At 46.2% G+C, this 14413-nt stretch overlaps 2 protein-coding genes and 2 non-coding genes across 6 annotated transcripts; all 4 read left to right on the forward strand.

Annotated features, from left to right (window-relative positions):
* Positions 1–9: 9 nt before the first annotated feature.
* ATP6V1G2 (ATPase H+ transporting V1 subunit G2) lies at positions 10–2168 on the forward strand. 2 transcript variants are annotated; one of them, XM_004286614.3, is made up of 3 exons: positions 10–144; positions 419–519; positions 1033–2168. In XM_004286614.3, exons 1-3 carry the CDS (start codon positions 63–65, stop codon positions 1204–1206), a joined length of 357 nt encoding a protein of 118 aa, XP_004286662.1. In that variant the 5' UTR covers positions 10–62; the 3' UTR covers positions 1207–2168. The 2 variants fall into 2 exon arrangements, with proteins under 2 accessions (XP_004286662.1, XP_033273804.1); XM_033417913.2 differs by having other exon boundaries at positions 25–144; positions 400–519.
* A 1575-nt stretch (positions 2169–3743) lies between these two features.
* DDX39B (DExD-box helicase 39B) lies at positions 3744–14401 on the forward strand. 2 transcript variants are annotated; one of them, XM_004286617.3, is made up of 11 exons: positions 3744–3793; positions 5044–5386; positions 6136–6263; positions 6543–6635; positions 8821–9004; positions 10099–10217; positions 12287–12418; positions 13195–13304; positions 13403–13547; positions 13692–13839; positions 14181–14401. In XM_004286617.3, the coding sequence occupies exons 2-11, from the start codon at positions 5176–5178 to the stop codon at positions 14195–14197; spliced, it is 1287 nt and encodes a 428-aa protein (XP_004286665.1). In that variant the 5' UTR covers positions 3744–3793; positions 5044–5175; the 3' UTR covers positions 14198–14401. The 2 variants fall into 2 exon arrangements, with proteins under 2 accessions (XP_004286665.1, XP_033273798.1); XM_033417907.2 differs by lacking the exon at positions 3744–3793 and adding an exon at positions 3809–3963.
* LOC117199188 (small nucleolar RNA SNORD83) lies at positions 4534–4611 on the forward strand. The gene has a single exon (XR_004480385.1). It is a non-coding gene; the product is annotated as a small nucleolar RNA SNORD83 (small nucleolar RNA).
* LOC117199189 (small nucleolar RNA SNORD83) lies at positions 9056–9132 on the forward strand. Its single transcript, XR_004480386.1, has one exon. It is a non-coding gene; the product is annotated as a small nucleolar RNA SNORD83 (small nucleolar RNA).
* Positions 14402–14413: the final 12 nt, after the last annotated feature.

Genomic DNA, 14413 nt, shown 5'->3' on the forward strand with positions numbered 1-14413 from the left:
AAAGGGGGGAGCCATCTGGTACCTTGGTAGCTTCCGAAACGGCATCGGTCGTAACGACAGAAATGGCCAGTCAGTCCCAGGGTATCCAGCAGCTCCTGCAAGCCGAGAAGCGGGCGGCTGAGAAGGTGGCAGATGCCAGAAAGAGTGAGTCTCCTCATTTCTCCCTTAGGAATCTGGAGAGAAAATTGGGGGTGGAAGGACAGCAAACATTTGAGTCCTTAGGATAACCCAAGGCTGGTGGGGCGGGGGGAGGGAGGCTGGGGGTGCTTATTAGGAGGGAAGAAATGGGTGGGTGTCAGAATCTAGTTCTTGGCTGGCTGAGAGAAGGCACTAACTTTTTGGGAGGGACTGGCCCCTGCTCTCACGTTTTGTGTGTGTGGGGTCTACCCCCACTTTCAGTCCTTTCTCCTGCCTCCAGGGAAGGCCCGGCGTCTGAAGCAGGCAAAGGAGGAGGCACAGATGCAAGTGGAGCAATACCGCAGAGAGAGAGAGCAGGAATTCCAGAGCAAGCAGCAGGCAGTGAGTCGTGGGGGAGGCTGGGATGGGACCCCAGGGTGCAAGTTGGTGGGTATATCTGGTGAGGTGTGTACAGGGTGATTCCACAAGAAAATAAGGTAGTAAAGGGCTGAAGGGGACCTGATGAAGACCATGATATTGGTCAAGCTTTGTGATATGTAAGAGCATCTAGGAGTTTTGAAGGACTTGTATGGCTTGTGGAAGTGGGGGGGATTGCCACAGTCTCTGTAGAGTATGATGATATTTGGGGTGGAGGGCCGAGTTTTATGGGCATGGGTGGTGAGGTGGTGGGGATGGTACGGTCTGTTGTAGGGTGATGCTGCATGTCAGGTCTTAGGGGAGAGGGCATTATGTTGGTCTCTTCAGTGTCTAGATATTTCCACGGATGGGAGTGGTTTTGGAGAGGGCCTTTCTTTCTGGTCTTGCTCCAGGACCCTTCCCTCCACATGCGTGGATGCTTCTTTCTCTGTTTCTGCTTTCTCCTTTCTCTTTTCCACCCTTTCTCCCACCCCCCAGGCCATGGGCTCCCAAGGGAATCTGTCAGCTGAGGTGGAGCAGGCTACAAGGCGCCAGGTGCAGGGCATGCAGAGCTCCCAGCAGAGAAGCCGCGAACGTGTCCTGGCCCAGCTTCTTGGCATGGTCTGTGACGTCAGGCCCCAGGTCCACCCCAACTACCGGACTGCTGCCTAGGACCCACCCTAGGGCCTGACTCCTCCTGCCAGTTCCCTCCTGCAAAGAAATCCCCAAGTCAAAATCAACTCCCACCATAATCCTTTCTCTCCCTTGCATTCCCTAGAAATTCTAGAAAGCAGGATCCAATAATTCTCCTGTGAAATTTATAAATATCCTGCTCAGACCTGAATCTCCTTATTGTTCTTTCACTGGGAGCTTGGAATTTGCCAAGTCACCCTCACCCAGCCCCTCTGTGAAATTTGTAGCATGGAGAAGTAGGGATGTGAAAACACTCTGACTTCAGAGCCTGGCAGGCTCGGGTCCCTCTTCTGACCCTGCCCCTTGCTGGCTGGGCAACAAGAACAAGCTACTTAAACTGTAACCCCAGTGTCCTTTGCAAGGTTGGAATAATAATAATAATGCCTACCTTGCAGGGGTGTTGCATTGGTTAGGAATCATTCTATAAAGAGCTTAGCATGGTTTCCAGCATGTAGTAGCTGTGATTCAATAAATGGCAAACCTGTGATATTATTACTAGTCTCTGCCCACCTACCAAAACTTAAACATAGCTGTTTTCTCACTTCTGTCTGTGGCTTTGTAATTTCTAGGGTCACGTTCATTCTGTGACCCTAGAAATTCTCTAAAAAATTGGTTCTTCCCACCTCTCTTTCCCCAGAGACCTTATTATCCCTGAAAAGATAGATTAAATGATGGCCTCATTTAGCCTCTCTTCTGTGGTTCCAGGAAGATGTTTGCATTTCTTAGCCTTTTTGTCTCTCTTAAGTTGGTCTTTCTCTTTATTGGATTTCCCCCTTTTCCTGTTTCCCCAAAGACCCATCAGATGCTTATTACTGCTTCCTGAGATCTAAAGTGATGCTGTGTCCCCTCATGTGCATGGCCTTCCTTTCTACATCCTCAACACCTTACTTTCCCTTTGTAACAATAAAAAAGTGTCAATAAAATAATTATGGGCAAATCAATTGCTGGGTGGAATCAGCCTCCTTTTGCTTCATCATTTCTCATTTTCAGTCACTCTTGTTCCTTGTTTATGTATTCCCCAAACACCCAAAAGGTGTTGGAGCTTTGAGAAACAAAAGCAAATGGTACATTATTTTTTCTCTAAAGTGAGAAACACGTGGCTCCTCCTTTGTGAACCTGAGGACTATAGATGGTAACTGTAGAGAACAGCTGGGGTGTAGGAACAAGCACTCTGCCCCTTACCTTGCTTTATTTTCCTTCATAGCACCTATCGATACTTGACATGTTTATGTGTTGTCTCCCCTGTTATGTGAACTCTGTGAGGACAGGGCTGTTCACTGCTGTGTCCCCAAATCTCAGGATAGCATTTGGCACAGGACAGGCAGTTGATAAATACTGTTGAAAAAGATTGATATTGTGGGTTTGAAAAACTGCGCTTCTGTAACATCATCCTTGGATCACTGTTATTTCTTTTGGCCACAGAAAACGAGCCTACTTCACCAAGCACTTGAACCAGTGAGGTAATCTATAGTGTGTATTTATTAACCAGACTCTTTAAGCAGGGAGTCAGGATACACTAGAGAATAGAGAGGTGTTTACATCCTGGCTCTTACTGGTCACCTTACTAGCTGTATTACTTTGGACATGTTGCTTTATTTCTTTGAATCTGTTTGCTTGATATAGCATGGGAATAATGGTACACCTTGGTGTTAAATGGTTGTGATAACAGGTAAAGGGCCAAACGTCTGTTGTCAGTTTTGTTAAGTCACATCTGACTTCTGTAGCATACAAAAGCGGGGCGAGATATATCAAATGTTTCATTCAGGAAAAAAAATCCAGGCTGAACCAAGGGTCTATTGGGGGCAAGGCTAAGCACATTCCGGTAGAATTAACAACACTTATAAAAAGTTATTTAACTCTCAAGCCCTAGCGTTTATCGTTAACATTTGGGGCAGAATCTAGACCCTGTACCCCACTCAGTGGATTCAGAACCCCTTCCTGATTCCAGCCCACGCCCACGAACCTCAGGGCTCTTAAGGCATCAGCTATCTCGGCCAACATTAGGCAAATGCCGTCCACCGGCTCCAGGGCTGGTGAAAGGGTAGGGCTAGGACTCGTGAGCACGACTCACTTCCCACACCTGGGGCCGGTCGTTCCCTAGCTCCAGCGCCAACGTCCCCAGGTCACCTTGACTACCGGACCAAGGACCCCGTGGGAACTCGAAATCCCGCCACCTTGGGTCCTCCTGCACCCACGGAGGGGTGCCCAGAGAGAAGGCCTGTGCGGCAAGAACGTAAATGAAGAGAGAGGCGTGGAAAAGAGCAGCACAAGAGAAAAAAGATAACAATGGGGAGGATGCTAGTTTCCTTTATGCCTTTTGTTACTGGTAGTAGCGGAGGAGTTAGAAGTGGCTTAAAAAAATTTTTTTTTTCCACACAGGCATTTTCTAAAGGCAACCCTGGAGCGCGCGGAACTATAGAACCGTGGAAGGTCCTTCTTCCGGTTCCTTACGTCTGCGCGGTCGTAAGGCGGGAGGCCGGGGTAGAGGGAAGCCGGGAACCGGAAGTGAAGGCAGATTCCTTCCTTCGTCGCTGTTACCGCCGCCATACGCTTTCGCCTTGCTCAGGTAAGCTTTGGCCTTCGGCACCATCCGCCTCCATCTGCGTTTCTCTGTGGCCATCGTGTCGCACGGCCTCCTGATAACCCTTGTACAGGCTATGGTCTGGTCGCTGGCGTCTGATTGGGTTGTTACTTCCATCACTTGCATCCCTCGAGATCAAGAAACTTCGGGGGAAGGTAGGGAAGCCAGAGGGGCCCAATCCAAGATGGTGGCCCCGGCGCCATTGTGCTTCTTTTGCTCCTCGCTCTTTCGGTGGGACCCTCGGTTACCTCAGAACCCAGCGACAGTGAGAGGCGGCGCTAGGCGTCTTCTGGTCCTGGGCATTTGCAGAGGGCGGGGCTCTTCTCACTTTCCCGCTTATCTCGGTCCGCGGTGGGAATGGAAGGAGTCCCGACTTGTGGGCCTAGTTGGACTTTTCTCACCACGGACTGCCCACTGTTATCTGGAGTGTTTTCCAAATGTTTACCAGTGGTGTCGTTGTGTGTTTTCGGAAATGAGCTACACCTAGGAGTAACATAATGGTGATGGAAGGTCACTTGGTAAAGCTTCTGTTAGCCGGAACGAGGATACATCTTTCTTAATTATTGTGTTCTATTTTATTCATTGTATGATGGAGGAGTGGGTTTTTTCCCGGCCGAGCCATTTCTCTAGGCCTCTTTCTCCGTCATTAATTACACAAGGATTTCTTAAGCTCCAGAAGGTTATTGAGGAGTGGGAGGCTGGAATGCTGCGAGAGGTGGTTGGCAGCCACATGATGTTTTCATTTTGAAAAGTGAGCGCTTTGCGTAATGACGACCGTAATCTATCACCCTTGACTGATGGCTGCTGTCGACACCTTGAGATTATAGGGAAAGCACAAGGTCTTCCGTTGAGGACTTTTCGTTTTGTCACTTTCATCTTCATTCTCCATTTTAAGTCATTAGTAGTAGTCTGTTTTTCAGACGTGTATTTTTTTTTCCTTGTTACTGTCACAGACCAGGAGTTTATAAGTCGGTTTTGCCCTTCCAACTTTCCGGTTTCTCCTTCTCCAATCCTATCTTTTTGGGGACTTACGTCCTAACCACTTCCCCTGGGCCCACGTTTCCCATTCCCAGTATTATGTTTGCCTTTCGCTTTTATGTCTTGTGCTTCTTTATTATTATTTTTTTTCCAGGTAAATGTTTCCTAGCTTAGGGAAAGTGGAAAGAGTGTGGGGATGGAAAAGATGGTGAAGGCTCTGCTCATGACTGATGAGTTTTCTCTTTTTTTTCCCCCAGCTCTTCTGTCAGAAACTATTGTGTTTCTTTTCCTCTACTGTTCCTCAAGCCCCCACTTTCCTTCTCTGTCTTCCCTTATTCTGCGTGAACTCATCCAGAGACCCCTCCCCTTCTCCCCCTGCCGGCCCAGTTATGGCAGAGAACGATGTGGACAATGAGCTCTTGGATTATGAAGATGATGAGGTGGAGACAGCAGCTGGGGGAGATGGGGCTGAGGCCCCTGCCAAGAAGGATGTCAAGGGCTCCTACGTCTCCATTCACAGCTCTGGCTTTCGTGACTTCCTGCTCAAGCCAGAGTTGCTCCGGGCCATTGTTGACTGTGGCTTTGAGCATCCATCAGAAGGTAAATTTTCTGTTGGGCATGGAGTATTCATTAGGCTCTTTAAGGATACAGGAAACAGTATGGTCATGGTCCCTCAGGTGATACAGATTTATATTCAGGATAGACCAGGAAATAAGTATGAAAAGCTATTTTAGCAATAGAAGAGGTTTATATAAGTTGGTCTTTCATTCATGATAGCATGTAAGTGCTAGTGATTTAAAAGCAACTTAGAGGGGCTTTTTTTCTTGCCTGTTTTAAATTTTGTCTTTCTGACTTTTAGTTTAAAATTTCCAGAGAGGAGCTGGTTGGACCCTTGGGCCAGGCCAACTCTGGTCTCTGGAAACCTTTATGGCTGGCTTTTGGGTCATGTACCAAGTTCTTCATTTTGTTCAAGGTTGTTGCAGGGTTATGTGCCCCAAAGCATGATAATCTAAGTATGAGAAATGGCTTGTGGCAGGCACTCAAAATTCATGGATTGCTACAGATGAAGGAACATTCAGACAGAATCAGAAGCACCTAAGTCGTCCAATTGGTAGATGCAAGAGGGTTGTTAGCAGGACTTTGGGCCCATAGCTGGAAGGCTATGTTAGAAGGAACTGGGAAGGTCTGATTTGGGAATGACTTTGATTGAGGGGGCAGGGAGGTAGAAAGGGTCTGGAAATTGACAAGAACAACTTAAGAATTGAGTGGTGAGAAATGGGTTTGGCCTGGTGAAAAAGGTGATGGAGTTCTCTGGAAACTAATTTATCTTTTTTTTTCCCTACTTCTAGTCCAGCATGAATGCATCCCTCAGGCCATCCTGGGAATGGATGTCCTATGCCAGGCCAAGTCAGGCATGGGAAAGACGGCGGTGTTTGTGCTGGCTACACTGCAACAGCTGGAGCCAGTTACTGGGCAGGTACACTTGGGGAGAGTGCTGGGGAAGGCATTTTGGCTAGTAATGTTCAGGAAGGGTATTTTCGTCTCTGCTACATGATGCATTCAGAGCCAGGAGTGCTTGTTGTTAAGATGACCTTTATCATCCTTGACAGATAGGCATGAGAATATTCTGTAGTAATCACGGGGTTAATGATTTAGAGCCAGAATTGTAGTCACCTGTGATCTGCTGGGTGTGCTTTTGTGACATGCCTGGTGAAGGGATATACTGTATGTGTGTCTCCGTCTACTTCCCCCCCAGGTGTCTGTACTGGTGATGTGTCACACTCGGGAGTTGGCTTTTCAGATCAGCAAGGAATATGAACGCTTCTCTAAATACATGCCCAACGTCAAGGTAAGCTAGGGTAAGGAGACCTGGGGGAGTGAGGGTGTGGGGAGTTGGAGGCATTGGAGACTTGTTAGATCAGCAGTCTTCACATCCCACAGGTGTTAAATATCTATACACAAATCTCAGTTGCACGTAGTACGTAGTAAGTTTCTGCAACTTAGGTGTATAAGAGGTTTATATTCTAGGGCTCATTTGGGTATGTATTATACTTTCAGAGATGTCTGCCGTATTTTGATTTTGGAGAAGCTATATAGTTTGCCTTGGTTTTTAACACGTTTTATAAATATGCTTGTGCATTGATATTCAGGGTGTGGTTCCCAGACCTGTGGTTTCAGTGTCATTTGGGAGCCTGTTGGAAATGTAGATTGCATGAGTTCCACTCCAGTCCTACCGAGTATGAATATGTGTTCTGACAAGATCCTTGGGTAATTGGAGTTTGAGAAGCATAAACATATGCTTGATGTATATAACTTTGTACCCTCCTTGGGTGAAAGAAAAACAGTATTTTTGTTCAGATTGTTGTAATTTTCCTCATAATTGATTTTTAATTTATATGTAGAACTAGGAATGTGTGAGTAATAGCCCTAGACTAAAAGTAATTTGTTTAAAACCAAAGTAGTAAAAGTAGTATCTGTGCCTGGTAAAAGTGCATAGGTAATCCAGAGGGCCTTATAACGAAAAGATTTCTGTTCTCCCGTCTAATCGTACTTCACAGAATACCACTAGTTAACTTTTTTTTTTAAGTTCTGATGTTCTGTGAAACCAAGTATTCGGTGCTATTTTCTCAGTTTGTCAACTTAAAGGCCTTTTTGACTTTTTCGTGAAAGATTATTTAGCTTGTTCACACTTTTTCTCCTAGAATTTGAAAACTGTATTAATTTAAATTATCTAAACATAGTCTGAAAGCTGGTGTGTGTGTTATGTATGTTTGTATTCTTATATTGTCAGTTTCATTGCGGTGTACTTTCTGTCCTTTTAGCAAGTAGTCTTGTTGGTAGGTTGATTCTATAAGTTGAAAACCAGGAAACCGTTTCCATTGTTAATGACTGTAGAAACATTTGTCATTGAGCTCCGTAGAGAGCTAGGATTGCACTTCTTCCTCTATAGGTCTGACTCATCACCTTGTGGACTCAAAAGAGGATGGTCTTGGTGTCAAGATCAAATATAAATTGTCCTGATATAGTCTTACTTTTCTTTCTTTTGCTCAAAATTATGCTTCAGTGATTTGTTTAAGACGTTGGGCTAGTTCTACAGAATCCTACCTCTGAGTTTGTCTGGTTACTCCCTTGTGTTGTTTTAACTTGTTTTTCCCTCCCAGTGTTTCCTATAAACTGAGCTTTCTTGCTTGCTTTCTCTCTTTCTCTCTCTCTCCCTCTCTCCCTTCCTTCCTCCCTTTGCCGTGCCACTCGGCATGTGGGAGCTGAGTTCTCTGATAGGGATCGAACCTGCGCCCCCTGCATAGGAAGCGTGGCTTCTTGACCACTGGACTGCCAGGGAAGTCCCTAAACTGAAATTTATATTTGAAAGCTTAACTGGTTCAAGTTGAACATTTTTGGCAAGAATTCTTCATAGATGATGCTATGTATCTCCTGTTTGGTTGCAAACCTGCCTGTCCCACAGTTAATGGTTTTAGATTTACCCTAGAATTAGGGTCCTGTCAGTCTGATCTTTCCCCCTTGAAACTAAAAAGCAGTTTTGGTGCTATTTGAGAGGGTATTAAAGCCCAGATCCTCAACAACCATTCCCCTAATGGTTTTAACATGGAGTAGTATATTTAGCTTGAGTCAGTATTTTCATAGGGTTTATGCAAAGGAGTTTAAAAATCTGGGGTCATTTAGGAAAACTTGATGTCCATGAGCTTTTTTTGGTACTTGACACTGGTGATTTCTTGCTGTCCTCATTTTTACAGTGAAGCCTGGCCTTGGGGAAGGAAGATTGTTAGATTAAGTCAGAAGAACTAAATGCTGGTCCTCAGTGCCTCGATCAGCCATGCAATTTAGGGCAGGTCACTTTTGTTTCTTAGCTTTAATGTTTGGGGTATATAATAATTTTAGATTAGGTGATCTCCTATGTTCCTTTTAGCTCTGAAGTGTTCTAAGACTTGGTTTAGAGTAAACTGAAAGGATGGGAACCTTGGGGAGGTTGAATTCTTTCCTTCCTCGTGAGATACTCTTTTCTCCTGGATTGGCAGGTCGCAGTGTTTTTTGGTGGTCTGTCTATCAAGAAAGATGAAGAGGTGCTGAAGAAGAACTGCCCGCATATCGTCGTGGGGACCCCTGGCCGCATCCTAGCCCTGGCTCGAAATAAGAGCCTCAATCTCAAACACATTAAACACTTTATCTTGGATGAATGCGATAAGATGCTTGAACAGCTCGGTGAGTAGCAGTGCTGGGACTGGGCTAGTGATCTGGGAGTTGCCTTTTGGAGCCAAATGATGTTTATTTGACACTGGAGCACTTTAGTGCCAGGACGACTCTTAATCTATCACCCATGACTGATGGCTCTGGCTTCCCTGGTCAGTCTTCGTTAGGCTTTTTAAGCATCCTTAGTGATCAAGGAGGAGGGTGTTACGTTCTTTCTTTTGGTGATGTTTATCTTTGAGAGAAGGGACTTTGCTGATGTTGGATATTAGTCACACCACCATTCTCCTTTGTAAAACCCTATAGTGGGTGTCATAGGGGAGAAACTTGAGCTGGACGAGGAGACAGTCTACTCGTTTGGCATCCTCAGCTCAGCATATATTGTCAGAATTTATAGCTGAATAGATCTCTAGACTTAAGTTCTGGAATTAATGTGGAGGGTGTTTGTGGGAGTTTGTGTGGTGTGGTATTCTGGTGTGCTAAGTGGGGTTAAGTAAGGAAAATGTTTTGTAAGAACTCAAATTTGGTGAATGAGAGAGTAGGGATCGACATAGCCCCAGGGATAAGTCATTCCAAATGATCTTTGGCTATTCTAGATGGCGAGCTATAAGGTGGGCTCCAAGTAGAGATGTCATATTTGCCTGACTGGATAGGACAGTGTGATCCAGAGGAAGCATGGAATGGACTCTGACAGCTGGAATGTAATAGGTGCGCGATATTTGTAGACAGTTGGAGCTTGGGGAGAGAGGATTAGGGAGAAGGGCCTTCCTTGTAAAGCATTTTTCAGAGGACTTAATCTTTGTGAGCCTCTGCAGTGGGCTTTATCCCCATGTTTTAGTTGTGGGCTTTGGGGTTTCATCTAATTTCTTGTGTGGTTAAAATACACAGCTGGAACCTGGTCCCAAATCCATTGTTCTTTCCACTGTGTTATTACTATGGATATGATTATATGGTGGTTGGAGAAAATAGAGTAGAGAGAGGCCTGAGGCAAATCTTCCCCTGAACCGAGACTCTCGCTTACCAACAGTCTTTACCTCATTGGTACGCCTGTTTCTGGTCTTTGTTTACAATATATGCTTCTCTTCTACTATAGTTCCTTTTTCTTATAGACATGCGTCGGGATGTCCAGGAAATTTTTCGCATGACCCCCCATGAGAAGCAGGTCATGATGTTCAGTGCTACCTTGAGCAAAGAGATTCGCCCAGTCTGCCGCAAGTTCATGCAAGACGTAAATACCCTTCTACCTTCTCTCCCTCCACTCCCCGCCCGCTGCCTCCTCCCCCTCCGCGCCCTCTTCCTCCAGACTCCCTTGTCCTTCAAGCGCCAAGAAGGGGGCACATGCCCATTTGGGAGTGATGACTCCTTGAAGAGACACACAGAGGCAGAGACAGTTAGTGTTAGGGTCTGCGCGGGCGCCAGGGAAACTCCGGAAGACTTGGTCGGGTTAACGTGAGAGCGGGAAGTGTTCGACTTTTTTTTTTTAATCACAGCATTTTTGAACCTCTTCTCCCTTTTGGGGGAGGGCAGGATTTTCTGCCCTACCACCCACCCATCGTCTCCTACATACTCCCTACAGCCACGCACCCTCAAGGTGGCATCGAGCATACAACCGGAGCCTTCTGCTCCCCAAACTCATAATGTCCCGGTGGCAGGAGAGCAAGAGAGGGACAGACAGATGGCAGGGCATGTCCAAAAGAAGAGCAAACAGCACAGATGAATCCGCTTCCTCCCCACCTCCAGGGGTGGGGGCCTTTGGCACCTCAGTCCCCGAGTCCATACTCCTTCCCACCCGTACCTCCTCGCACCCATCCGGAACCTCGGTTGATGTGAGCCGGCAGCAGAGAAGCACCGTGGCGCGGCGGGGGAATGTGGACGGCACCCGGCGGTGGATGGCGGCAGCGGAGGCCGCGGGGAACCTGACCAGGAAGCCGAGGACCAAACCAGCCTCTTTTTCCGTTCCCGGTTTTTTTCCTGAACCCAAGGCGTGCCGTGTTCCCTGTTTCCCTCCATTTGTGTTGGTGGGGAGGGGTGTTCTGAATGGGGTGGTAGATTTTTTTTCATTTTTTAAGCACTTTTTTTTTTTAATACTTAGAGGGATATGGGAAAGGTAAAGTGAGGAGCTCCACTTGGATGTAACCAGGTGGGTGCTAGGGTCTGGGGCTAGGCGGGGCTATTGTATAAGCAGTGGAGTGTGTTCTTTCCCTCCCTGCTCTGCTCCTTCCCATGGGACCAAAACTCTTCAGCTGTACTTGGGGCTCAGATTAGATCTGAAAGAAGCCATGGAACTTCTCTTTGGAAAGCCTACCTTTGCTAGTCTGACTTCTGAGATTGGGCTTCTGGTTTTCTCCCATGACACACACATCCTTTCCCGAAATCTTGGACCCTGGGGTTTTATGTTAACTATGTCTTCAAGTTAGTGAAGAGTGCTAGGAAAGTTGGGCTTTGGAGTTGAGTCTTGTGTCAATTTCCGCCTTTTTTTTTTTAATGCTGCCTTCCTTCCCTTCAAGGGTTGTGTGTGTATATGATTTGTTTTGTTTTTAAAGATGAGTGAATAACTTGCTCTGAATCTGCTTTTTAGCACTACTTATTGATACCTTCCACGTAACAGTTTAGGTGGTTTGATTTTTAGTTGAGACCAGTCTTATTTAAAACTGTTTCCTTGTGGTCCGAGGGCAAGTTGTTGCTCATTTTGAGTAATTTTTGCTTCTCTTTTCATGGCATTTTGACTTATGTCCACTGAAGCATTCTGATCTTCCACCGTCCTAATGGGGATATGGAAGACATCCACCTTCGTAATGGGGATATGATTCTCGTAGTTGAGAGCATAAAATGGAGTAGTCTTTCTCCTCTCCCCGATATTAAACCAGCTCTGATGGAGTTATTCTGACCTCGAGTCACTGTTTCCCATCATTTCCCAGGTGTTTGGATCATGTTCTCTCTTGGAGAATCACCTCCCATTGTTTTCTTTCCTCCACCACCTCCATTTGAGGTAATGGCATCTTGCCATTGGGTGGTTGTACTGTGTCTTTTCCTCCCTGCAAAGTTTCTTTCCCGTGAAAATTTTCAGTTGGAAAATCTTAAAACTCAACTGATAGGAAGGACATTAGATCAACTGTGGAAAAGACCACATTAATATGTGGGTATTTTTGGGGGTGGGGTTGGGTTTCCAATCTCCTCTCTTCTCCCCATCCCGCCATGGGGTGTATTGGAGATCAACTTCCTCCACCCCCCCAGGTTTAACCCCCCCACTCTGCCCTCCTCCCGTTCCCCACCCCTTCCCTCCCCCCTCCCCCCCAGCCAATGGAGATCTTCGTGGATGATGAGACGAAGCTGACGCTGCATGGGTTGCAGCAGTACTACGTGAAACTGAAGGACAACGAGAAGAACCGGAAGCTCTTTGACCTTCTGGATGTCCTTGAATTCAACCAGGTCAGTTGTTCAAGGTCCAGTAGGGAGAATGAGCACGTCTCCAACTGTTGCAGGAACCTCTATAATATATCCTTTTACTGAGGAAACCATGTGTGTCATGTGAAAGAGAATGGTGGAGAAATTCTCTTAAATGAAAATTCTCTTAAATGAGAGAAAAATGTCTTTTGGTGGCACTGAGCGTGAGCAAGGTGGGAACTGCTTTTCTGTTCCATGGCTGGCATAGATATTCAACAAAATAAAGCTCAAATTATAAAATCCTTGAAGAGTTTTAATAAGGTGTGAAAGTCCAGAAATACATTAAGCCTGTTCGATTCTTAAGTTTTGTTTCTTGTACTACTTAACTGAGGGAGAAGTGTTCCATCACTTTACCTGTGGTGTGATTTGCTTGCACTAAAAACTACTTTCTAGAATTAGGGTAAGTTCTTATATTTGACGTTTTGGTGAGTCGGAATATCGGTCGTGGTCTTTCCAGACTTTAGTTCAAATTTTTACCACTCGTGAGGTGGCTTCATCCTTGTCTCCTAATATGTCTGGTAATTTTAGTTACTGTTTTCCATACCTTCTCTGCAGCATGTCTGTCTGCTCAGGAAAAATCAGAGCCAAGAGGGAAAGGCTAAGTAATATTTAGAGCAGAAGAGGAAATACGTGATGGGGACTAAGAGGAGTTCTTTTAAAAGAGTGTAATTACTGAAAACTCTTGCACGTAATCTCTCTCACACACACCCACATGGACGCACATCCCCTCCAGTCTTATATGTACACACACACACACACAGGTGGTGATATTTGTGAAGTCTGTGCAGCGTTGCATTGCCCTGGCCCAGCTCCTGGTGGAGCAGAACTTCCCAGCTATTGCCATCCACCGTGGGATGCCTCAGGAGGAGAGGTGAGTCAGAGATGGGGAAGGTGCTTTGTGTCCTTGCGAGGAAGAGACCCTTGAGAGCAAGGAATCTCAACATTTTTCTGCTTTCCTTTCTCTCAAAGGCTTTCTCGGTATCAGCAGTTCAAAGATTTTCAACGACGAATTCTTGTGGCTACCAACCTGTTTGGCCGAGGCATGGACATCGAGCGGGTGAACATCGCCTTTAACTACGACATGCCTGAGGATTCTGACACATACCTGCATCGGGTAAGCCCCACACCCGGAAGGTATCCTAGTGTCCTCTCCCACCCCCTTAGTTTCTTTATCTTTTCATACCATACATCTTCACCCCTCCTCTTGGGTGTCTTCCTTCTTTGGGGTCTACCAATTCTATCATCTGTCTCCTTCCAGGTGGCCAGAGCGGGCCGGTTTGGCACCAAGGGCTTGGCCATCACGTTTGTGTCAGATGAGAATGATGCCAAGATTCTCAATGATGTGCAGGATCGCTTTGAAGTCAATATTAGTGAGCTGCCTGATGAGATAGACATCTCCTCCTACAGTGAGTAATGATCTCATGAAACTGGCTTCCCCAGTCCTTTAGGGTCTCCTTGTTCCTTAGAGGGTTTTTTCTTAAAGCCCCTGGTGCATAGTGGGCACTTGACAAATTTGTCATCTGTTTTTTCCCCTGCACCCCCATCTTGATGCCCTGTTGGGATGTTTAGTTGACCTCTTTATGGGGTGTCTTCTCATCGAAGTATTTCTTTCTTTACCCCCAAATGTATCCTCTGACCTACACACTGCACAAACATCTCTGCATGTGTTTCGGGGGTGGGGGGCCTTTTCTACCAACCTAGCCTTTTCTTTTCCATACCTTATTCTAACTGCCATGTTTTTCTTCAGTTGAACAGACGCGGTAGAGAACTCCCCACCCATTCTGGAGTGTGACAGTCTGCTCCTCTTCAGGAGATGATGCCAGGCGTGGGGGTGAAGGAGACACTGCTGCCGCCTACCCTCGACGACCCCGTCCCCCACCCCATGGCTTCCTTCTTTTGCATCGCCACCACTCCTAAACCCCCATTTCCCTGATTTGTCAGAATTTTTTTTAACAAAACTAAAAAACACATGAGTCTGTG

This window comes from Orcinus orca, chromosome 10 (genome assembly GCF_937001465.1).
Source record: "Orcinus orca chromosome 10, mOrcOrc1.1, whole genome shotgun sequence".
NCBI classification, from domain to species: Eukaryota; Metazoa; Chordata; class Mammalia; order Artiodactyla; family Delphinidae; genus Orcinus; species Orcinus orca.

Coding starts and splice junctions, on each gene's coding strand:
- ATP6V1G2 (XM_004286614.3), top strand. CDS start 63: ATGGCCAGTCAGTCCCAGGGTATCCAGCAGCTCCTGCAAGCCGAGAAG. Junction 145..418: donor GGTGGCAGATGCCAGAAAGA/GTGAGTCTCCTC, acceptor TCCTGCCTCCAG/GGAAGGCCCGGCGTCTGAAG. Junction 520..1,032: donor TCCAGAGCAAGCAGCAGGCA/GTGAGTCGTGGG, acceptor CCCACCCCCCAG/GCCATGGGCTCCCAAGGGAA.
- DDX39B (XM_004286617.3), top strand. CDS start 5,176: ATGGCAGAGAACGATGTGGACAATGAGCTCTTGGATTATGAAGATGAT. Junction 5,387..6,135: donor CTTTGAGCATCCATCAGAAG/GTAAATTTTCTG, acceptor CCCTACTTCTAG/TCCAGCATGAATGCATCCCT. Junction 6,636..8,820: donor AATACATGCCCAACGTCAAG/GTAAGCTAGGGT, acceptor CTGGATTGGCAG/GTCGCAGTGTTTTTTGGTGG.